This window comes from Dendropsophus ebraccatus, chromosome 9, assembly GCF_027789765.1.
Source record: "Dendropsophus ebraccatus isolate aDenEbr1 chromosome 9, aDenEbr1.pat, whole genome shotgun sequence".
NCBI lineage: Eukaryota > Metazoa > Chordata > Amphibia > Anura > Hylidae > Dendropsophus > Dendropsophus ebraccatus.
Window position 1 is genome coordinate 111,521,934 of NC_091462.1, and position 25,897 is coordinate 111,547,830.

General features: G+C 45.0%; 1 protein-coding gene across 2 annotated transcripts in view; it reads left to right on the forward strand.

The window, feature by feature from the left end:
* Positions 1-5,010: 5,010 nt before the first annotated feature.
* The window catches only part of LOC138801509 (uncharacterized), a 79,506-nt gene continuing 58,619 nt past the window's right edge, over positions 5,011-25,897 (forward strand). For both annotated transcript variants that reach the window (XR_011364625.1, XM_069984417.1), the window contains exons 1-12: positions 5,011-5,121; positions 10,244-10,591; positions 10,764-11,057; positions 12,061-12,162; positions 12,908-13,285; positions 13,404-13,712; positions 14,792-15,145; positions 15,309-15,689; positions 17,341-17,634; positions 17,903-18,247; positions 21,230-21,349; positions 22,376-22,753. Coding sequence is in view for 1 of the 2 variants with exons in the window: in XM_069984417.1 (XP_069840518.1) it covers positions 5,076-5,121; positions 10,244-10,591; positions 10,764-11,057; positions 12,061-12,162; positions 12,908-13,285; positions 13,404-13,712; positions 14,792-15,145; positions 15,309-15,689; positions 17,341-17,634; positions 17,903-18,247; positions 21,230-21,349; positions 22,376-22,753 (3,349 nt within the window). In the remaining variant the exon portion in view is untranslated. The remainder of the gene's footprint in view (positions 5,122-10,243; positions 10,592-10,763; positions 11,058-12,060; positions 12,163-12,907; positions 13,286-13,403; positions 13,713-14,791; positions 15,146-15,308; positions 15,690-17,340; positions 17,635-17,902; positions 18,248-21,229; positions 21,350-22,375; positions 22,754-25,897) is intronic.

The window sequence follows — 25,897 nt, forward strand, 5'->3', positions numbered from 1 at the left end:
GGTATCTGCATACCCCCTCAGGAATACTGTATATGGCATCGGTGGAGGGAGTGTTGTGCTGGTGCTGCACTATAATAGCTGGAGGGATGAGAAACTTGTGCGCTATAATGAATAAAAGCACCCCATGCTTTATATTCCCACATCATATTGTATAGTGCAGCACCTTCTCACCCCCCCCCCCCCATATTGTATACTACAGCACCTTCTCACCCCCCCCCATATCCCATACTGTACACTGCAGCACCTTCCCAACCCCCCCTCATATTGTATACTGCAGCACCTTCTCACACACCCCCATATTGTATACTGCAGCACCTTCTCACCCCCCCATATCCCATACTGTACACTGCAGCACCTTCCCAACCCCCCCTCATATTGTATACTGCAGCACCTTCTCACCCCCCCCCCCATATTGTATACTACAGCACCTTCTCACCCCCCCCCATATCCCATACTGTACACTGCAGCACCTTCCCAACCCCCCCTCATATTGTATACTGCAGCACCTTCTCACCCCCCCCATATCCCATATTGTATACTGCAGCACCTTCCCAACCCCCCCTCATATTGTATACTGCAGCAACTTCTCACCCCCCCCCATATTGTATGCTGCAGCACCTTCTCACCCCCCCCCATATCCCATATTGTATACTGCAGCACCTTCCCAACCCCCCCTCATATTGTATAGTGCAGCACCTTCTCACCCCCCCCCCCCCACATATTGTATAGTGCAGCACCTCCCCCCCCAGTATTGTATAGTGCAGCACCTTCTCATCCCCCCCCCCCCCCATATTGTATACTGCAGCCGTTGTTTTAAAATATTGGCCATTAAGTGGCGGCCATCCACTTAATCTCAACATTGTGTGAACAGATCCTTTCTGTGTTTTCATTCCACTCCTGGTTTTGGTTGCAAAATACTGACCAAATACTGACTGAAATATACTGTGTGTGAACCCAGCCTTAGGCTAAGTTCACACTACGTATATTTGAGGCTGTATAGCAACCAAAACAAGGAGTGGATTGAAAACACAGAAAGGATCTATTCACATAATGTTGTAATTGAGTGGATGGCCGTCATTTAATGGCAAATATGTGCTGTTATTTTAAAACAACGGCTGTTATATTGAAATAATAGAAGTTATTTACTGTTATATGGCGGCCATCCACTCAATTTCACCATTGTGTGAACAGATCCTTTCTGTGTTTTCAATCCACTCCTGGTTTTGGTTGCTATGAGGACCTGACATGAGGACCAAATACAGCCTCAAATATACATAGTGTGAACCCAGGCTGCGTGCACACTACGGAATTGCCGCGTATAACCCGCGGCGTATTCCGTCGCTCGTCCCTGCACGGTGCGCTTTTCCGCCGGTGCCATAGACACTGTTCTGTGCACGGGCAGATTCCGCGTTCCGTCGAAAGAATTGACATGTCAATTCTTTTGGCGGAACGCGGAATCCGCCCGTGCATAGAATAGTGTCTATGGCACGGACGGAAATGCGTGCCGCCGCGTGCGGAGACGAGCGACGGATTACGCCGCGGGTTATACGCGGCAATTCCATAGTGTGCACGCACCCTTATAGTATATGCAGCATGTGTAAGGAATTGTGGAGGCTCTCCAACCTCCGGATAGGATATGTCAAGAGTGTTGAGTGCGCAACTGTATCTCGTATTCACCCCCCCCCCCCACACACACACACACAAAAAAATAAAAATAAAAAATGTGATCTATATGTTAGTTGTCCATAAAAGTACATTCACCGTAGCATTTATTAATAATGTACATATTCTTATATACGGCTTTGGGGGGATTTCATTTGTGTATGATATTTTAGCTTTTTATTATATTAGGCCTCTCCTGTATAGTTGTATTTGTATTGGTGAGTGTACTTTGAGAGCCACTCAGTATAGTGCTGTCCTATATGTTACACAGTGCACTGTATATCTAGGTGAGCGCAGTGACTACTGGGCCTGGAACCATTATCAGCCCAGGGTTACAAGCCTCACATCGCTGCAGAGCATTACCCTCAGCCTGTGCCGACCACAAGTGCAGGATGGGAAGGTGGGAGCCGGAGTAGCAGGGGGCATAGTGATGGGGGAGAGGTGTATGGGGATGTGTAGGGGAACCTCTATTCTTCTATGGGAGTTATGGAAACCGTATACTTAGCTACCTTAATAATCCTAGGTGCCAACTCTGGTTAGGATGGAGTCCGGGGACCATTGTACTAAAGATAGATCAGGGTCCTTTGGTGGGACCCACATTTTTATTTATGTCATATCCTATTTCTGTCACATCTTGCATGTAAAGGGTTAAAAATCTGGCCAGATTTGTGAGAGTAGCCTGGTTGTGTCTCATACACTTGGGGACCTTTTAGAAGAGACAACTGGCAGGAAACATAACTCCTCATTATGTGTATTGTTATGTCTCCTTCATACTGATCCGTAGGGCCGTGTTCTCTTTGTCTGTCTGCAGTCATGGAGCGGGCACAGCGCACGAGGCTATGGATGTCCAGGCATGAAGGGGTTTGGCATCCCTGTGATACACCAGAACGAAGTTTGTAGGGTGAGTTCTGCCATGCTGTGACAGCCACATGTCCTACAAGAGGTGTGTGACAGCCACATGTACTACAAGAGGTGTGTGACAGCCACATGTACTACAAGAGGTGTGTGACAGCCACATGTCCTACAAGAGGTGTGTGACAGTCAGATGTCCTACAAGAGGTGTGTGACAGCCACATGTACTACAAGAGGTGTGTGACAGCCACATGTCCTACAAGAGGTGTGTGACAGTCAGATGTACTACAAGAGGTGTGTGACAGCCACATGTACTACAAGAGGTGTGTGACAGTCAGATGTACTACAAGAGGTGTGTGACAGCCACATGTACTACAAGAGGTGTGTGACAGTCAGATGTACTACAAGAGGTGTGTGACAGCCACATTTACTACAAGAGGTGTGTGACAGCCACATGCACTACAAGAGGTGTGTGACAGCCACATTTACTACAAGAGGTGTGTGACAGCCACATGCACTACAAGAGGTGTGTGACAGCCACATGTACTACAAAAGGTGTGTGACAGCCACATGTACTACAAGAGGTGTGTGACAGTCAGATGTACTACAAGAGGTGTGTGACAGCCACATGTACTACAAGAGGTGTGTGACAGTCAGATGTCCTACAAGAGGTGTGTGACAGCCACATGTCCTACAAGAGGTGTGTGACAGCCACATGTACTACAAGAGGTGTGTGACAGCCACATGTCCTACAAGAGGTGTGTGACAGCCACATGTACTACAAGAGGTGTGTGACAGCCACATGTCCTACAAGAGGTGTGTGACAGCCACATTTACTACAAGAGGTGTGTGACAGCCACATGTACTACAAGAGGTGTGTGACAGCCACATGTACTACAAGAGGTGTGTGACAGCCACATTTACTACAAGAGGTGTGTGACAGTCAGATGTACTACAAGAGGTGTGTGACAGCCACATTTACTACAAGAGGTGTGTGACAGCCACATGCACTACAAGAGGTGTGTGACAGCCACATGTACTACAAAAGGTGTGTGACAGCCACATGTACTACAAGAGGTGTGTGACAGTCAGATGTACTACAAGAGGTGTGTGACAGCCACATGTACTACAAGAGGTGTGTGACAGTCAGATGTCCTACAAGAGGTGTGTGACAGCCACATGTACTACAAGAGGTGTGTGACAGCCACATGTCCTACAAGAGGTGTGTGACAGCCACATGTACTACAAGAGGTGTGTGACAGCCACATGTACTACAAGAGGTGTGTGACAGCCACATGTACTACAAGAGGTGTGTGACAGCCACATGTCCTACAAGAGGTGTGTGACAGCCACATGTCCTACAAGAGGTGTGTGACAGCCACATTTACTACAAGAGGTGTGTGACAGCCACATGTACTACAAGAGGTGTGTGACAGCCACATGTCCTACAAGAGGTGTGTGACAGTCAGATGTCCTACAAGAGGTGTGTGACAGCCACATGTACTACAAGAGGTGTGTGACAGCCACATGTACTACAAGAGGTGTGTGACAGCCACATGTCCTACTAGAGGTGTGTGACAGTCAGATGTACTACAAGAGGTGTGTGACAGCCACATGTACTACAAGAGGTGTGTGACAGTCAGATGTACTACAAGAGGTGTGTGACAGCCACATGTACTACAAGAGGTGTGTGACAGCCACATATACTACAAGAGGTGTGTGACAGTCAGATGTACTACAAGAGGTTTGTGACAGTCAGATGTACTACAAGAGGTGTGTGACAGCCACATGTACTACAAGAGGTGTGTGACAGCCACATGTACTACAAGAGGTGTGTGACAGCCACATGTACTACAAGAGGTGTGTGACAGCCACATGTCCTACAAGAGGTGTGTGACAGTCACATATACTACAAGAGGTGTGTGACAGTCAGATGTACTACAAGAGGTGTGTGACAGCCACATTTACTACAAGAGGTGTGTGACAGCCACATGTACTACAAGAGGTGTGTGACAGTCACATATACTACAAGAGGTGTGTGACAGCCACATTTACTACAAGAGGTGTGTGACAGCCACATTTACTACAAGAGGTGTGTGACAGCCACATTTACTACAAGAGGTGTTGTGTGACAGTCACATATACTACAAGAGGTGTGTGACAGTCAGATGTCTCATTTGTTTGTTGTGTGACAGTCAGATGTCTCATTTGTTTGTTGTGTGACAGTCAGATGTCTCATTTGTTTGTTGTGTGACAGTCAGATGTCTCATTTGTTTGTTGTGTGACTTAGAGACTGAGTTGTTTCCTTGTTCCACAGCTCATAGTCAGCATACTGTGGGATCAGGACAGAGCCCCCCCCCCCCCTCCCCATCCTTTCTTTCCTGGGGCACATGCTGACACCCCATACCCTCATACACAGCACTATGTGTATACGCCGCCGTCTGCAGCTCCCCATCCCCCCTCTCCCGGGATTCACAGGATATTGAACTTTGTACTAGGAAAACTGAAAGTGAAAATAGGAATCAGACATTACAGAGCTGGGAACACCCGAGGACCGTGAAATGGCGGCAGTCAGAGCCTTGCTCCTGCTCGGACTATGTCACACATGTAAGTATATCATTTACACCACAACATGGCTGGAAGTGTCAGAGGAGAAGGGTGCAGGGAAAGATCAGCTTACTGATCCCCTCCATATAGTCATCTATACAGCAGCTCACAGTGTCCCGCCCTGCAGCTGCAATCACTGCTATAACCTGGGTTTTGGGTGTTGCATTTGCATCCATTGTGCATGAATATATGTGACAGGTTTGGCTGATGTCTCCCTCCTCCCCCTCCCCACGTCTGAGATGTGTGTGCGTCACTTAGAGAAGCCCTGACGCCTGTGTGCTTACTCTCTGGCCTATACAAGATGTGAGTAGCAGCGATACATTACACTATTGTCCTTCTGGCCTCCTTAGAGGGATTACACTCATTCAGATTGGATTGTGCTAGGATGCTTGTATATTGCCAGATGCAGTTCTGAAGCTAAAACCAGGAGTGGATTGAATAAAGATCCATTCTATCTGTCAGATATACTGTCTCTCATTACGTCCACTCCTGGTTTTAGCTTCAAACCTGCATCTCAGGCCCTCCCATGTTTCATTTATTCCAATCATCTTTGTTCAAAGCGGTGGTGGTGTGTACTGTGATGGCAGCCTCCCTTTCCGTCCTTCCAATCAGAAGAAGCTGCTAATTTTATTAAGATGATTTTCACTACGAATGTGTGAATGAGGCCTTAGCCAATACATAATACACAATACATTTCATGCAGTTTACCATAGGCTTCACTTTACAAAAGAAAAAAAATAATAAAGTCCACATTGAAAAAATCCTTAAAAAGGACCTTAGGGTCCTATTAGACTAAGGGATTTTCCGTTTTCTCTGATTAATAATAAACTATTGCAAACAAGCACTTTTGCAAATGACCTGAAATCATTCACCATAGTACAGGGGACGATAGTTGTTAATTATGATCGTAATTACCATCTTTGGGTATGTGCACACTGAGGATTACAGACAGAACCTCCGTCACATAATCCTCAGTGTGCACATACCCTTAATTGGGATCTTTCGTCAGCGCTAGTATATGAGTATACAAACGATTGTAATAAGGAGCAAATCATATGTACATACACTGAAGATTTGCTAGTGATTAAAGGGGTATTCCCCCCAAGAGCTAAAAAAATGTAATGCTCCCAAACCTAGCTGGCATTACTCACCAAGTCCCCCTGAGTATTTTGAGCCATCTCCCATCTTTCTAGCTGCTGCCGTTCCTGAGTTACAAGTTTTTCTAAAAGCCGATCTATATCCAAGATAGGAAACTACATTTCCCATCATGCAATGCTTCTGCCTGATGATGGTGAAGTAGCAGAGCTGAGACAATGAAGGATATGATGACAGTGTAGCAGAGCTGAGATGGCGGTGTCGGTGTAGCAAAGCTGAGTTGGAAGTGACGGTGTAGCAGAGCTGAGTTGGAAGTGACGGTGTAGCAGAGCTGAGTTAGAAGTGACGGTGTAGCAGAGCTGAGTTGGGGATGCCGGTGTAGCAGAGCTGAGTTGGGGATGCCGGTGTAGCAGAGCTGAGTTGGGGATGCCGGTGTAGCAGAGCTGAGTTGGGGTTGCCGGTGTAGCAGAGCTGAGTTGGGGATGCCGGTGTAGCAGAGCTGAGTTGGGGATGCCGGTGTAGCAGAGCTGAGTTGGGCTTGGCTTCCATTCATGATTTTTGTCTGGTGCGTTTAGGAACCAGTGAAAGAAATAAACCTGTCCTGGTGATAACCATAGGATACATCAGACCTCGGTTGGCCTTCATCTTGGGGTCACATGCTCCTCTATGTCGGCCATCTTATGGAAAAACTCACCTCAGAGCAGGGCAGCACAGCCTGGAGGAGGGGAGTCCGATTTTAGTTCTATGGGCACACAGGGAGCTGCTGTCAGTATATACAGTTACTAATACTATACACTGAGCAATTTTACTATAAAGCGGCCAGCCCGTATACAGTCGGCGCACGGACCATATATTGTGGACGTGTGAAAGGCTTCAGTCAGGGTCAATTTTGCATGCCTTTTTGATGGGGGGGGTTGAAAAAAAGCTGCAAAACAGCTAGAAGTTTTTACTGTTTTTATCAGTTTTTCTAGCATTTTTATGTACATTATTATAGGTGTTTTTTCTGGCATTTTTTGTGTGTGATTTCTTTTTTCTTTACAAGTGATAGTGATTCTTGTGACGTGATCATATTTCAGAATTTAAAGAATTGGGAGAAAAAAAACACATAGAAAAAAGCCCCACTATGCGTATAGACATGACATTTTTCCCCTCTATGGGTGGGTTCACACATAATGGAATTGCAGCAGATTTCACGCTGCAAGTTCGCAGCGAAATCCACTGCGATTCCCCTTCTTTCAGTTTCAATAGGATTACATACAGCGGAATTGTCATCCCTCTGCAAGTATGTAAGCGCCATCTGCCTTAACCCATGGCATACATTACCAGTCCATGCTCCGGCTTGTTCTGTGGCCACTAATTGGTTGAGCTGGGAGCCACAAAACAAGCTGGAGTGCGGATATGGTAATGTATGTACCGGGCTGTGGGGGGTTAAGGGGGCTGCCGCTTGCATACTCACAACGGGATGACAGTTCCTCTGCAAGAATGTAATCCTATTGAAACTGACAGGAGGTGAATCATAGTGAATTTTGCTGCGAACTCACAGCATGAAATCCGCTGCGACTCTGTTACATGTGAAGCTACCCTTAAAGGGGTACTCCGGGCTGGGGTTATTTTCAGTGTATGGCCGGGAAGGGGGTGGATATAGAAGCCGCCGTTAACGTACGTGACATCTCAAGGCAACTCAGCCATTCAGCGGTTGTAGCGGAGTCCCGCCTCGACCACTGAATGGCTGAGCTGCCTTGAGTAGTCATGTCTCAAGCCGCAGCTCAGACCAGGGAGCGTCGGCCGGACGGGAGAACAGGGCGGCGCGATCCGGGACCCGGCGCTGGAACTGGGGAGATAAGTGACCGGTGGCTTCTATATCCACCCCCTCCTTGGCCATACACTATAAATACCCCCGGCCCAGAGTACCTCTTTAAGAAATTTATATGTGTAAAAATGAAAAGTGTCTTGAAAAAAAACACCAAATACTCAGCAATGATTTTGGTGCAGAAAAATGCCCTGAACACCAAGCACAAAAACGTCATGTGACTTGTTTCTTCAGGTCTTTCCAAAGGGGGAAAGAGGTCGCTACAGGGTATTTACCAGTGAGTACAGTTTCCCATTTGGCCCTCTAGATTTTTTCAGAATTTGTTAAATGCCGACATAAAATTTGAGATGGGCCCATTACAGCGTAAGGATAAGCACCACATGGGGTGTCATCTCATACAAAAATACCCCGAACGTGTTGTAATAAGTATATTCTCAGCATATGGAGGACCACAAACCTAAATCTCTCCCATAAAGATCTTTAATGTAGGAGTTACATGAAGCCTATAGCCAGTTATATATTGTAGTCAGGAGGGACATTATCGCTCTAAAAACCGAAGTTTTATAGGATTTTTTGTGAATTCAGTTCAGGCTATTCATCTAGGGATATAATGGCAATGTAAAGTAAAATCCCAGACACTAGCATCCTGCTGGTATTTTATTCTGGCAGGTTCCCATTAATGTTATAAAAACTTATTGTAAACTTAGATTTCTATAGGGTGAAAACTTATTCCATAATCACTGCCACCCAATTTTTTTGATGAACGGATTACAGAGATAACAAAAAGCTTCCCTTCATTATTACTGTAACTTCGTTCATCTCTTCTGGCGGGGACAGGGTGCTAAACATGGCGCTCTCGGACACATGGACTCTTGCTTGCTTCAAACTTTGCTTCAAAGTGTCACTGTTTTTGTAAGATGTATTTGTTCCCTGGGACTTTTGGTACATAATACAGGAATTGAAAACAGCACAAGATAAATGGCCGCCCTCTTTTACCAGGCTCTTGTAATTCTCCTGATCAGATATGGCCGAAGAGCCTGATCAGAATGGTTCCCCACCCCATACTCTTGTTGTATTCTTTAGCACAAAGGGGACTTTCTTTGTCTGCTCCTCGGCTCCTCTCTCTCACACAGTGACTCTGGTGTCAGCATGTATTGTTGAGAGCATGACACCTCTTTTCAGTCACTCCCCTTGATGACAAGCAGTTTCATTGCTTTCTTGGGCTAATGATGTTCCCTTTGTTAGTTTCCTTGAAATCAGCCGCGGTGCCCAGATTTTTCAGTTTCTGGGAATTGCTCCACAAGCCCCTTTGTTCATGTTCACATTGTGCCGATTACTTAACAGTAACACGCTGGAATATTAATTGTCTGTAAATACTCTGTAGCCTTGTGGAGAAATGGCTGCAGAAGACCCCAGGCTATATTTCCGCATCGTGGGGATTGATGTCACGGTTCCCTCCTTCATAAATTTTCAATTCACATGTCTGTCTCGTGCTCTTACAAAATATGTAGAACTTTACACCATAGTTGGCTCTTGTAGGTAGGATATACTGCTTAAGACAGTCTCTACAGCGTCTTCAGCAGAAAGCAGCAACTCAGAACTGGGGAAAGGAGACAGATAAGGTAGTGACAAGTATGGAATGATATCTTAGTCTTTAGGAGGCGGAATGATGGGGAATGATTCAAGGTGTACTTTACCTAACTGGATAACCTCTTTAAGGGCTATGATCTCTGTATAAGAGTCTTTTTAGACATAGGTGGAGGCATCTGTCTTCTTTTCATATGATCTCTTTATGCCTCCATTAGCCTCATAAATGTTAAATAGGTTTTCTCATTTTGGTAAGTTATTCACAGTCTAACCTGAAAGTAAGTCCATAGAGAATGAATAAAGTGGTGGCTGCTGATCCGTGGCCCACTCCATTCTATCAGGGCTGTGTCTTTACTACGTTCTCAGGTCCTAGTGGTCAGACCCCACCAATCCTGTGGATATGGGGTAACTCACTCTGGTGAGGTCAGCCATGAGGAAGGACTGTGGACATGGGCGTCTCTTCCTCTTAGCCATCGTGAGCCCCAGTACTGGAGCTCCTAGTTATCGTACATTCATCACACGTCCCATGGAGAGGTTATCAATGTCAGTGTACTTAGTAATAAAAATAAATAAGTCTTTTATTGCGGCATTTGTAACCAATAGTCTTAAATGTTTTTTATTGTTTTTTAGTCTTGACGTCTGCCGGATCTGCCTTGGAAATCTACGCTCCACCTACCCGAAAAGCAGAGGTGGGAACTAATGTCACTATTCCCTGTAAATTCAAGGTGGATGGTAATAAACCAATAAACCTTCAGTATCTCGCCATCGTATGGGAGTTTCAGGGATCTGCTATCCTGAGGTACGACAACAAAGGGATTGGAAAAGCCCCAAGGAGATATATTGAAGAAAAAAATATTGCAGAAGGAACTGCTGATTTATACATCAATGAGGCGTCTGTCAGCGACGTCGGGACTTACCGTTGTACGGTTATCTACAGCCCGGATACCAGTCAAAGGGAGGTTTACCTTACAGTGTATGGTAAGTTTACCACAATGCCTAACAATGCCTTGTTATTGTCCCCATCCTGACATGATACGCCACTCACTGCTGCTAAGCTATGTAATAAGCATGGCCGTACACCTGTCCGTACTGATTATGGTGTCTGTAATGTTGGGATCCTTTTATTTGATGTTTGTTTTTTACCGTACAGCTCGACCGTCCATCTCGGCCCTCGAGACGGTGAAACTAAGCAATGACCAAACCAAGATCTTGTGCTCTGTGACCGGATATTACCCTGAGCAGATCACTGTGGAGCTGATAAAGGACGGGGCGGTGGTGAGCGGCTCTGTGCGGTCTTCTCCTCACATGAATGAGGATAAAACCTTCTCCATTAACAGCTCAGCCATATTACCATCCACAGACAGGCCCAAATCCTTGTCATGCCGCGTCCACCATGAATCTATCACCGCATCTGTCCAGCAAAACATCCGGCTCCAGTATAATGGTGAGCTTAGAACACTGGTTGTTTTAAGTTTTTCAATAATTAAAAATAGTGAGCAATGATTAAATTCACACTTATAATGCATTGTGTATATGGCTAGAATTTTATATGGATTATTTCTATCAATCTTTATAAGGTTATGTTCCCACACTGTCTTTTTGAGCTAAAAAAAACAAGTTATTTCCTAATAACAGTGATTATTGTACAAATGACAAAACGTCCACTATTTGGACTCAAACGGCCAAAAAAGAAAATAGATGTTGTGGGAACGTAGCCTTACTGTGTACTGTCCCTGTGCTGTCGTATAGGGTATCAATGGCATCCATACAGATGATCCACAATTCCTATTCCACAGTTGTTGCAACGGCCGTGATTGGTGCAGAACTTACGTTGTGCTGCAGGCCAAGGGAATCCCAGCCGGAGTGTATACACATAGTATACACTACGGCCAGGACCCCTTGCGGCGCTGTGAGAAACTGACATGTCAGTTTTCTGCGGCCGCTATTCAGTGATCAGCGGCCACAGAAACCCCTGTCAGTGCACACAATGGAGCGAGCGGCTCCGGCTGCACGCTCCATAGTGTGCAGTGGAGAGTTCTGATGCGGGCGCACACTGATACACACACATCAAAACTCAGCGATGCAAAAGATCATCCGGCCGGTACTGCAATACCAGCCGGGTTAATCTTTACTGAGACCGGCCGTTATCTTACGAGGTCTGAATATGGCCTAAGGCTATGTTCACACAACGTAAGTAAATGTTAACATAGCCTAGCATGGACTCAGCAGGTATTGCAGTATATCATATACACAGCAGGTATTGCAGTATATCATATACACAGCAGGTATTGCAGTATAACATTGCTGCCTCAACCCATTTATCTGTCAGTTTTTGGCATATGCAAATAAAAATCTGAAGTATAACTTTAAAAATACTACAACGACTAGTCATGAAATAATAATGCTAATGCTGAGTGTGAGTAACCTCTATATTTTATCTCCTGCAGAGGACGGCGGTGATAGCACTGGCCTGGTGGTGGGTGTCATTGCTGGAGTCATATTAATCCTGTTATTGGTCATTGCTGTGGTTCTATACAAGAAGAGATCAGGTACAGTATATCACAGTGAGCTTATGGTGAATGTAAAGTTATAACTAAAAGAGGTCAAGAGTGTCTGGAAACTGTTGATTTGGTTATTTGCTCACATGATGATGAACTCTTTATAGAATCAATGTTCAGTTTGATCTTTTATGCTTTTATTACATCTGTTACTTTACACTAGGAGATAGGAGCTAAGTTGTTTCTGGTCTTGTAGCTGCTCTGCTATATTCCCCACCCCCACTTCCTGTGGTAGAGTATCTGTGACTATGACAATGTAATGTAGAACCTTATTTTAGGCAGTTCTCCTATATAGAACATAAGCTTAGGGAAAGGAATCAAACAATACTATAGGTTCCATAGTGGGTTAAAGGGGAAGTACTTTTCAGCTGCTGTATGTTCTGCAGGGAGTGGTGTATTCTCTCCAGACTGACACAGTGCTCTCTGCTGCCACCTCTGTCCATGTCAGGTACTGTCCAGAGCAGGAGAGGTTTTCTATGGGGATTTGTTACTGCTCTGGATGTTCCTGACATTGAGGGGGCATTACTTACAAGCTTGTAGCTGTGTTATACACCATTACTTCTGGATGCACAGTCGGCCACTGGGGGGCAGAGGGGAAGAGTTTGCATCTCAGTCTTTGGTGATGATATGTACTGCAGGTGAGTGCAGTGTAGTCATACAATATTTTATGCCAAAGGCCTGGATATATCAGTCAGGGCTCATTGTCATCATGTATAAATTCTTATGTTCTAAACAGGAACCTCGGAAATTTTAGTGTCTAAAATTCACGGTGCCAAAATGATGTCTGGAGAGAGCGTCACCCTGTACTGTACTGCGTGTAACTGTCCTGAGAAGACCCAGGTAATATGGACCATCAAAGGCAAAGACGGCACAACATGTGAGATTGCAGAGAAGACGTCAGGAGATCGGGAAGAAGAACAACCTCTGATGTCCATGGAGTACAAGGTTTCATCTGAGAAGGTGGCCAGCCAAAAGAGGAAGTCTCTTCAAGACATTAAGACCAATCTGACCTTCATCCCTTCAGTGTCCAGACATCTGGGGTCAACTGTGACCTGCAAATTTATTACCGATCAGAAATCTGAGGAGGAAACCCAGGAGCTCAAAGACATTTACGGTGAGAGGATGAAGAAAATAGGTTTGATTTGTCGGTATTGATCTCTGATGGTAACAGATTTACTTAGTTTAACTCTTCATGGTAAATTACTCAGCTATATTGATGTTGTTTTCTGCAGCTAAACCTCAGTTCCGGGAGCCGATACAATTCACCATTACCAGCCAAGGAGATGTCCGGCTGTCGGCCACTGTAGAGAGGTTTCATCCCAAACCATTACAGATCAGCTGGGCGTCTAAGAGAGGTCACTCACAAGAGAACATCCCATCTGAAGAAGAAGAAGTCCTGAAGAATCCTGATGGCACCTATAACCTGACAAGTAAATGTACGGTATCTGGAGATCTCTTCAAGGACCCGACACACAAAGTCACTGTTACTTGGAAACATGAATCCATGGACAATTCCCAGTCCAGGGATCTGTCTGCAAAAGGTAAAGATGTATTACTATCCATCCTATTGCTTCTTACTATATCATTCTCAGCATCTGTTAGTATAAAGCAACTTAGCCCCCAGTGGGCATCAAGTTTTATTTGATAATTTACCCTGTGGGACTAATAATTTATACCGGTAAATCTGAGTGTGTGTTAATTGTGCCGTTAGTTTATAGGTTATATTTTTCGTATGGATCAGGTATTAGTTTAACCCCATCATGACTGAAGGTCATTGATGCACGGATGTCCAGGTCACAATGAAGCAACATTATCCTCCTCGCTATCTGACCCATGATGCTGGTTGGGGTGTCATTTTAGCGCCATGGTCTCTAGTGTTTTTTGGTATTATATTGGTGTAACTGAAAAATTATGATAGCGTTTTGTTAGTTTTTTCTGAATATAAAAATCAGCAATCCTCATGTTTTTTTTCCTCTTTTCATTTATGCTGTTCGCCTTGCGGGAGCTATATTGATATATTGCTACGCTATATAACATGTTTTTTTATTTATTTATTTTTTTTTTACATATTTTTATTTTTGTAATGGGAAAGGAAGTAATTTAAACTTTTATTGAGGGTTTATTTTATAAAGGGTTTTTTTCTTACACTTTTTTTTTTTTTACACTATTTTACTACAGTTTCTACAGCCATAGCATAGCATTAATCAGCACTATAGAGAGCAGACTCTATCAGTAGATCTCTGATCTGACAGAGGTAAAGAGATCGCCTCTACTTGTCAGGGAAAGTGATCGAGACCCCCGCAGCTATGCCGCCAACCAGTCAGTGACAGGTGCTTATCCTGTCACTGACTTAAACACTGCGATTGCTATGCATGGCGGAATTTAGGGGTTAATTACAGGTAGCTGCCTTACCGCAGCTCCCTATCATTACCTCCAGCGACACTGATGTGTGCAGGACCTCTCACATTGGAGCGGTCCCACACACATTAAAAGTCCCTTGACGGCAGGAATGTATATATAGACGTTCCTACTGCGCAGGGCATTTGCAATAGGAATATATATGTACAGATTGTGGACATGAAGGGGTTATTGTATCAGTTTTCTTTATATTTCTTTTCAGACCTCCCATGGCGCCCCCAGATTGGAGACTATATAGAAAGTGTTACCCAGGATGATGAGATCCGTTACAGGTGCTCGGTGTCAGATTATTTTCCTGACGCAGTGACTGTGCGGTGGTTTGAGAAGAAGAAGGATTTTCCGGATTTAATAGAAATTTCAGAATCTGAGACATATAAAGTTCTACAAATTATATTAAACAGAACGGACAAGAAAACTTTCGCAGCAACGTCTTATCTGTCTATGAAGAAATCATTACTGACCAAGAAAGAAGTGGTGATAATCTGCAGAGTAGATCATCCCAGCCTGGAAAAACCGATTGAGGCCAAGACCATGACCGTGCAGAACCGAGACACCGGTGAGTGACCCTAATAGACTGGACTCTATCATAAAATTTCAGTTGTAAAGTTTTTAGTGTATTCTATTTATTTCATAAATTCTTCACTTTTCTTCTAGGAAATCTAAGCGTAACCATAAGAATAGTAGGATGATTGGTGACCATTCCTGTTCTTATTCCACAGAGCTCCAGACGTTTATTGTCAACAACATCCAGGGACCTCAGACGTGGTATGATGGGGAGAAGGTGGTCCTGTATTGTGCGGCTTTATACTGTACACAGAACACCCGGGTGATATGGACAGTGACCGGAAAAGATGGGACTGAACAAGAAATATGTGAGGATTCAGGAGGCTCGGGTATGAGGAAAGATGGCGGTCAGCATCCTGGTTATGTGGCTCATAGAGAGAGGACGGATGAGTCTGATATACCGGGTCTCCAGGACTTCACCAGTTGTCTCAGCTTTACACCTTCTATCGCTAACCACAAAGACATCACGATAAGCTGCAGAGTCACCTGTGAGGGGAGAGGCAAGCAGAAGACCTTTCAGCGGAAACAGCTTTATGGTGAGAAATATATTATATACCAGGAATGATTATATGGGAATATTACAAACTGATTGTAGCCAATATGATCCATAAAGATAGAGCTGCATGGAGACTTTGCAAATATTGTGGTTGTGCGACTTGTATGATTGGCTGTCGTTCAAACCAAGTGGCATTAAGGGGGTAGAATTAAAGGAGTTTTCCAGGGAAAATTCTTTGATGCCAATGTCCAGTCAGCTTGTTATCCCATAACCTGTGGGTAGGTGATCATTTCTTCAGATGGGTATGCCACTTTGAAAAATGTTTATGTTTCATACCGTTAAGTGGTCTGACATTTTAATAGGATTAAAGGAGAATATTTATATTAAAGTGTTGTATTGCCCCTCAAAAGTTATACAAATGACCAATATACACTTATTACGGGAAATGCTTATAAAGTGCTTTTTTCCCTGCACTTACTACTGCATCAATGCTTCACTTCCTGGATAACATGGTGATGTCACTTCCTAGATAACATGGTGATGTCACTTCCTGGATAACGTGGTGATGTCACTTCCTGGATAACATGGTGATGTCACTTCCTGGATAACATGGTGATGTCACGACCCGACTCCCAGAGCTGTGTGGGCTGTGGCTGCTGGAGAGGATGATGGCAGGGGGACACTGAGGGACACAAGGCACTGGAGGGACACTGAGCATCCCCCTGCCATGTTAGTGATTACAAAACTAGTGCGTTAGTGATTAAAAAGAGAAGTGAAAGGAAAATCACTGTGCAAGTCGTGCCTCATAAAATCACTGCATGGTGCACCTACTCGTAGTCCCTGATGACTGGACTGGGACGGAAGCCTGATAGCAGATGGGGAGAAGATGTCAGAGGAGTTGGAGAAGGGGTCTCATGATGCCTGTGTATGTCCATAACCGAGATAGTCAGAACTATAAACATTGCACCAACCTCTTTCACCCGCCTTACCTCAACATTTCAGAAATATTTCTCTCCTGTAGATTTTTTTCACATTCATCTTAAGGGTGCCTTCACACATACCGTATCGCTGCGTATTTATCGCACAAAACTCGCATGAAACTCGAACGAAAGTAGCTGCGTTTTTTTTGGTGTTAAACTCTCCTGTAAAAATCAAAACTCGCATGTAAAAATCGCATCAAACACGCAGCGAGAATACGCATACATTGACTTTATAGCAATCAGTATCACTGTGGATTTATGTGCGAGAAACTCGCAGTGATAAATACGCAGCGATACGGTACGTGTGAAGGCACCCTTAAGGGAAATTATCTGCAGGTTAGACAAATCTAACATGCTGATAATCCCTTATAGCACCTGGAACGCTGAGGACAAAGGTATGTGTCTAACCCTTCTCCTTGGCGCCATTGATTATCAACGGAGTGGCTGAGCCGGATGACGCAGTGGGGGCAGTGCTCCTAACAGTGCTCCTAGCCGAAGATTACTCCAACTAACAGCGCGCAAACGGCGCCAAGGAGGATGATAAAACACATACCTTCCTCCTCAGCGTCCTGGGGGCTATCAGCAGGTTAGATTCGTCTAACCTGCTGATAGTTCCCCTTTAATGGTGATGTCTATTGTCTGAACATAGATGGTCGTATTATATATTACTGAAGTAGATTTTTTTACTTTGTTTTTTTTCCCGTTTTACAGCAAAACCCAAAGTGTTGAACCCTATAAAATTGTCCCTGGCCGATTCGGGTGATGTCCTGTGTGCATTACATATAGAGGAATTCTATCCCTCTGATATCCAGATAAAATGGAATGATAAAGAGAAGCCGAGTGCAGATCAACCTGCTAAAAATACTAATGGCACGTATACCGTACGGAGCGAATATAAACTCCCTGGAAGCTTCTTCAAAGACCCACAGTCCATGGTGAAGGTTTCCTGGATCCACAAGTCCATGGATGGCTGGGAGTGGAGGCAGATCTGTGCTGTGGATACAGGTATATACCGAGCCCTCGTCTGTACTGATCAGTGATGCCGGGAGCCTGATCACCTATATTACATGATGTTACAGATGATTTGTGATGTGTTACATGAATGGACGCTGCTCCACATATAACCCCCCCATAAGTAGATGCAGCAGTCAGGAATCTGTCAGGAATTTAATATTGGAATAATTTTTGTGACCTCTAACAGTAATCTATACTATATTGCATATTGGTTCTTCATATTAATGTGTTATTTGTAGACTTCATTGTTATCTTACAGATTTTTCATGGAGACCAGAATTACGGGAGATCCAGGTTCCCAACCTTCTGGACGGTATCCCAGCTACACTGAAGTGTGAGGTGTCTAATGTCTTCCCCGATGAGCTGAATGTGCGGTGGATGAAGAAGGACGCTCAGGGGTTATTCCCGCTGGTTCATGGGGATAAGTACAGCATCTCAGAGATCACACCGGAGCGGCAGAAGGATAACACCTATATATATAAAGCCTGCTTAAGGTTTACTCCATCACTCACCACCGACCAAGAAACAGAATTTATCTTCAGAGCCGAGCATCCCAGTCTAGGAAAACCAGCGGAGAAGAGCACCGGACCCCTCTCTATACAAGGTGATTCCAAGAAACATTGCGGACATAAAGGGAAAAGTATCATTTGGCGTATCTTTGATTTTCGGCGGAAAGTGCCGATTTGCGAATATTTTATTCGCAAAACGGACATTTTGCAAATAAAATATTCGCAAAACGGCACTTTCCACTGGGTGCGCCGGGGGGGGGGGGGGGGGAGGAGTGTGGAGGGGGCGGACTCATTCATTATCTTTTTCTGTTAAAGTTACGCCGAAAACCTACTCCAGTCCTCAGCTGGCGTAGGTCTTCGCCTGTGCGCACCGGCGCGCCCGGGATTTATGTAGAGGCAGTCCGCCTCTACATAAATCTCCGTAGCGCCAGAGCTGCGGGGGCATTTTTAAGTCCGGCGCAGAAAACGCCGGACTTAATAAATGTCCCCCATAGTCTTCTATTCTTTCCATACGGCCTTTATAGAAATGTTTATTGATTGTAAATAAATAAATAAATTTGTGCAGCCACAATGGTTAGGGGTATGTTCACACAATTGTTTTTTGAGGCGAAAATATGGCAGTGAACATACAGTCATGGCCAAAAGTTTTGAGAATGATACAAATATTACTTTTTACAAAGTCTACTTCTTCAGTTTTTAAAATGGCAATTTGCATATACTCCAGAATGTTATAAAGAGTGATCAGCTTAACAGCAATTACTTGCAAAGTCAATATTTGCCTAGAAAATGAATTTTATCCCCCAAAACACATTTCAGCATCATTGCAGCCCTGCCTTAAAAGGACCAGCTAACATCGTTTCAGTGATTGCTCCATTAACACAGGTGTGGGTGTTGATGAGGACAGGGCTGGAGATCAATCTGTCATGATTAAGTAAGAATGACACCACTGGACACTTTAAAAGGAGGCTGGTGCTTGGCATCATTGTTTCTCTTCTGGTAACCATGGTTATCTCTAAAGAAACACGTGCAGTCATTATTGCACTGCACAAAAATGGCCTAACAGGGAAGAGTATTGCAGCTAGAAAGATTGCACCTCAGGCAACAATCTATCGCATCATCAAGAACTTTAAGGAGAGAGGTTCCATTGTTGCAAAAAAGGCTCCAGGGCGCCCAAGAAAGACCAGCAAGTGCCAGGACCGTCTCTTAAAAGTGTTTCATCTGCGGAATCGGGCTACCAGCAGTGCAGAGCTTGCTCAGGAATGGCAGCAGGCAGGTGTGAGAGCATCTGCACTGTGCACTGTGAGGCGGAGACTCTTGGAGCAAGGCCTGGTCTCAAGGAGGGCAGCAAAAAAGCCACTTCTCTCCAGAAAAAACATCAGGGACAGACTGATATTCTGCAAAAGGTACAGGGAGTGGACTGCTGAGGACTGGGGGAAAGTCATTTTCTCTGATTAATCCCCTTTCCGATTGTTTGGGACATCTGGAAAACAGCTTGTTGGGAGAAGACGAGGTGAGCGCTACCACCAGTCTTGTCTCGTGCCAACTGTAAAGCATCCTGAAACCATTCATGTGCGGGGTTGCTTCTCAGCCAAGGGAATCGGCTCTCTCACAGTCTTGCCTAAAAACACAGTGATGGATAAAGAATGGTACCAGAATGTCCTCCAAGAGCAACTTCTCCCAACCGTCCAAGAGCAGTTTGGCCATCAACAATGCCTTTTCCAGCATGATGGAGCACCTTGCCATAAAGCAAAGGTGATAACTAAATGGCTCAGGGAACAAAACATAGAGATTTTGGGTCCATGGCCTGGAAACTCCCCAGATCTTAATCCCATTGAGAACTTGTGGTCAATCATCAAGAGACGGGTGGACAAACAAAAACCAAGAAATTCTGACAAAATGCAAGCATTGATTGTGCAAGAATGGACGGCTATCAGTCAGGATTTGGTCCAGAAGTTGATTGAGAGCAGCCGGGAGAATTGCAGAGGTCCTGAAGAAGAAGGGTTAACACTGCAAATATTGACTTGCTGTAGTAACTCATTCTGTCACTATAAGCTTTTGTTACTCATAATATGATTGCAATTATATTTCTGTATGTGATAAAAACATCTGACAAACACACATAAAGGGGGCAGCAGATCATGGAAAATATAATATTTGTGTCATTCTCAAAACGTTTGGCCATGACTGTACTCTGTACTGTAACAGCTCAAATTCAGGGGCCCCCCTTTAAGTTATGGGACAATAAAAACCTTAAAGGGGCAGTGTCATGAAATAAAGAAGGTAAATTCAGCTGTGTACCACGTATATGTATGTAATGAAGAACAAAGGGGCTGTTTTAGGAAAGTAACTAAATCCCTGTACCATTTCTTTTGCCCATGGATCTATTCACCCACTGCTTTCCTCTCTGAACTCTGACCCTGTGATTGCCGTGCAACACTGCACCAACTTTCCCACAATCCCCCATGCTTGCAGACTAAGCGGAGACCAACTGCCACTACAAGTTGAACTGAGCATGTGTGACCACCTTGGTGGGTTGTAACCAAGGGTAACAGGTGATCAAAATAATACAGGCACATGGGAGATTAGTATGCCTATTCTTCTCACTCAGGACACAGTCAGAAATTCTTCTACTTTTGAAATATTTTTTTAATTTCACATAATGCATCGGTTATCAGTTTAGATTGACTTTTCTTCATGACACCCCCCCCCCCCCTTAACATAATGGAATATAGAAGTGATAGTGTACATTATAAGGATATTACAAGTGATCGAGAAGTTTGTTGCTATGTAAAAGTAATTTATGCCAGTCACATGGGTCTGCATTCATTGTGTGTATTATGTCATCCACAATGCTCCAGATCAGTTCAGACCCCAAATGAATTAAAGGGACATCACTCACATTCAGCTACTACTAGGGCCTCTTTGGTAGACAAAGCAAGGACAGGGAGTGATGAGATGTGAGTGACCGCCATGTCACTTAGGTAGTTTAGTGTGTGATGCAGAGTTAAGCAGACAGCAGAGAGACATGTGCATGAGTTGACCAGTGATGTAAGATTTATATGTGATGTGTTTTACAGAAGTCCAGAGCTCAGCTCCATCTCCGGAAAAGTGTGAAACTGATTCTGCTCCTCAGACACTGCAAGCAAATTCTGTTCCCCATAATGAGAGCAACGACTTGGCAGAAACACCACAGAAAAGTGAGTTTTTGGTATTTTTTTTTTCTTCAGAGGGTCTCAAGATAATAAACATTAAGTTATGAAACAAATCTTACCTTGAAAACAGCCTAATGGGCGGCCATCTTGATTCTGGCAGCTGTACACATAGGCCACGCCCCCTGATTCCTAGCATATGCTTACTGCTGGAAGTTACATATTCCAGTGCAATGCTCAGTTCTAACGAAAACATGTGATTTTTTTTCTCCAAAATCTACATCATTGATACATTTTTCCAATAGTTTTTACTAGAGTTCTTTTCTCATGTTTTTTTTCTCCACTGTTTTTCTCCACTGCATTTTTTTATTATTTCATTATATGATCTAAGAGTTTATATGTAAGAATTACACCATTATGCATATAGACATGAATTTAGAACATTTCAGAGATACTACAGGGACATTTCGGACCCCAGTATCATCCCCACAGTTTAAAATAGACTTTAGTTTCAGGCCCCAGTATAAGGCCCCAGCATAATACAGATCCTAAAATAAGACCCCAGTAAGCCAATCAGGAGAGATTGGGGGGAGGGGGGGGCATTGTGCAGGTCACAATTTTATACATGCCTGATGACATAACCAAGCTACAGAAAGTTACCAGCACCAAGGACCCTGGTCCATGTACGGCTCACAGGTTAAAGTATGTGGTTGCACACTGGAGAACCTGTTATCCCAATGTAGGTAAGAAGACTTAAAGAATGTCAGAGGCCAACAGTATCTGTAATCAATCAAAAGTTGATATTTATTTTACTTAATCTGGTACAAATAATGTGACTTTTCACGAGGGTCTTTATCAAGCATCAAGCAGCTGTTCTTGATAAAGATCCTTGTAGTCAAACCATTGCATTCTTAGTAAAATAGACATCAACCTTTGATTCGCTCCGGATACTGTTGACCATTCTTTAAACCTGATGACGTCAAAAGTTACTTTTAATGACAGGTACTCTGTAAGTGTATATGTTAGGTATAGGTTGTACTACGAGGGAAATAACATTATTATTGTTATTGTTAGATCACCAGCAGCTCATTGTTGGGGACATCAGAGGACGTGATCAGTGGACACAGGGGAAGAAGGTGACTCTTCAGTGTCCGGTGTCTTATTGCACTGAGGATGTTACAGTCGCATGGACGGTGACTGACGTGGATGGCAATGTCCAGGAGGTCTCCAGTGATGCAGCCCGGCCGCTCAAGGAAAGAGAAGCCCTGAAGACGTCTGGTTATTTCCTTGTTAATGAGATGGATGAGTCTGATGTAGAAGGACTATTCCATGTCACCAGTATGATGAGATTTATACCCAGAGTGAGAAAACATTATGGATGCCTTATAACCTGCACAGTGATTTCCGGGGGTGAAACCAAGACCCAAACATTCAAGCCCAAATCCATTCATGGTAAAACTATCTGCATGTGAATGAGACTTCTGTATTAAAGGGGTTATCCAGCGCTACAAAAACATGGCCACTTTTCCTCCTACTGTTGTCTCCAGTTCAGGTGCAGTTTGCAATTAAGCTCCATTTACTTCAATGGAACAGAGTTTCAAAACCCCACCCAAACTGGAGACAACAGTAGGGGAAAGTGTCCATGTTTTTGGAGAGCTGGATAACCCCTTTAATCGTGTGTTGGATGGTCTGTAGAAGGAATGGAGGACTACTTGTGATTTTGAAAAGGCACTGTTACAAAATATATATATTTTTTACATGTCAGAGAGTGTTGATCAGTTAGGGTCAAACTGTTCAGACTGTGACCAATCAGGAGAATGAGCCGGAAGAAGTCAGCACTCAGTAGGGTCCTCTTTTGGCTGTGTTTCATGTGAGGAGACAGCCGCGTAAGTCTATGGGGAATGTCTCTTCATATAGACACATAGTGGGGTGAAAAGGGCACGGCAGTACAGTCATCTCTCAACTCATTTCTCTGACCATTCAGGGTCTGAACACAGAGACCCCTACCGATAAAAAACTTTACATGTCTCTCTGGGACAGGTCAACTTTACTCACTGACTGAATGACTATTACCGTGAAATATCATCAGGTTCTGTAGGAATGTAGGTGTGAAATCCGCATTTAGGCTATGTTCACACTACGTAAGAGACCGGCCGTTCCGTGATCCCGGCCGGGTCACGGAACGGCCGGTCTCTGGCCGGATCATCTCGGCCGGTATTTAAGTACCGGCCGGATGATCTTTCGGCCGCGGAGCTCTGATGCGAGCGCATCAGCGTGCGCCTGCATCAGAGCTTCCCATAGCCCACAGTGAAGCAAGCGGCCGGAGCCGTTCGCTTCACTGTCTGAACTGGCAGGTCTTTCTGCATCCGTGACCCGGCCGGGGTCACGGAACGGCCGGTCTCTGGCCGGATCATCTCGGCCGGTATTTAAGTACCGGCCGGATGATCTTTCGGCCGCGGAGCTCTGATGCGAGCGCATCAGCGTGCGCCTGCATCAGAGCTTCCCATAGCCCACAGTGAAGCAAGCGGCCGGAGCCGTTCGCTTCACTGTCTGAACTGGCAGGTCTTTCTGCATCCGTGACCCGGCCGGGGTCACGGAACGGCCGGTCTCTGGCCGGATCATCTCGGCCGGTATTTAAGTACCGGCCGGATGATCTTTTGGCCGCGGAGCTCTGATGCGAGCGCATCAGCGTGCGCCTGCATCAGAGCTTCCCATAGCCCACAGTGAAGCAAGCGGCCGGAGCCGTTCGCTTCACTGTCTGAACTGACAGGTCTTTCTGCGGCCGGAATTCACTGAATTCCGGCCGCAGAAAACTAACCTGTCAGTTATTTGCGGCGCCGCATAGATCCCGAACGGAGCGTATACGATGTGTGTACGCTCCGGCCGAGATCCCATTGAAAGTAAGGTTATGTTCCACCCCGCAAAACTACGGCCGTAGTTCTGCGGCGACAACTAGGGCCTTAGTTTTACGTAGTGTGAACATAGCCTTAATCCAGAATGTGTGAAGATGGTTTTGTATAAAGTGTACAGAACTCTGAATGCTGCTCTTGGTGTGATAGGAGTTTTAGAAGATCAGCACAATAAGCATACAGTCAGGAATGGGCGGTAGCCTGGTGTGAACTGGACCTGGTGTTTGCGTTTGTGTGCCACACCCGATTGCTTCTCAGCTTCCGGCAATGCAGGAGTTAAGCTAAGAAGCTTCTGGACTTGATTTTGCACCTGTCTGGTCTCTGTGATTGATGGGTTTCTCTGCCTGTCTGCAACCTGGAAGATCAGAGCGCCGGTCCAATGAGGATTCAGACCGGGCTGAATAAAAACAAAGCTGAGGCAGAGTCTCAGCGCTGGTTATTAGATTTACACCCTGATTCCAGCTATCCCTTGTCTATTCCTGCGCTCCCCAGCCTAACTCCCTCTGCTTGCTAGTCTGTGTTACCTGACCTCTGGCTTTGACTTTTGACTATCCGACTGCTACTTGTTTTGTACTGCGCTACTTGTTTGTTTTTTTGACCCTGCCTGTTTGACTATCCTATATTGTGTTTGTCCGTCTTTCTTGTTCTGTGTTTCATGTACTCAGCATAGGGAACGTCTTCGTGGCTGTCCACGGCCGCCTAGGGCCGATTGAGGCAAGTAGGTAGGGACAATTGGTGCGTTTAACATCAGGGCTCACTGTTGTGTCTTGTCCCTGTCTCCTCTGTCCTGACAGAATAGCCAGCCAACTGGTTTTGCCTCATGGACACCATGGACGCCATGACCACCATAGTGGACCACATGCAGCAGCTCAACACCATGGTGCAGGAGCTGGCTGAAAGGGTCCAATAGCAGGAGAAGGCCCCCCCGACAGCTTACCAAGACCTCCCCGATACCTGAGCCTCCTATCCAACTCCCAGAGAAATTCAAGGGGGACAGGAAATGCTTCTGCACTTTCCGGGAGGGTTGTAGGCTGTTCTTTCGACTGCGTTCTCATACTTCTGGAGACGAGTCGCAGAGGGTGGGCATTGTTTTGTCCCTCCTCCAAAGACCACCTCAGGAATGGGCCTTCTCCCTGTCATCTGACTCCCCCGAACTGCAAACAGTTGACCAGAGCGACAATTAACCAGAGTACGGCAATGTCCTTCCAGGCCGGAACCCCTGCCAGAAAGCTCCAGGCGCCTGAGCGACTATCTATGGGGTCACTCAGGCGCACAGGTAACCTTCACTCGAACAAACTGTTACTGCCTGTATCTTTAGTCTTGGGGGATAGATGCATTTCTGGGTATGCGCAGGTAGATTCTGAGTCATCAGCGAATTTCATAAATCCTGTGTTTTGGTCTGGTTTGAAGGCATGTCCCCTTCGGCATGTCACTGGAGCAGACTCAGCCCCCTTTGCCCAAGGGGCTGTACGGTATATTACCCCCCGCCTTGAAGTTAAAGTGGGGTCTGTTCATGTCGTGACCCTTGATTTTCTTCTTATGCAGGATTTGTCCTCTGATGTAATCTTTGGGTTACCCTGGCTGGAAGCACACAATCCGGTGTTCGATTGGTCCAGCAGGGAACTTATTCGATGGGGGCCTAAGTGTGCTCCCCACTTTATTGCTGTATTGCTTGTGAAATGTTCCC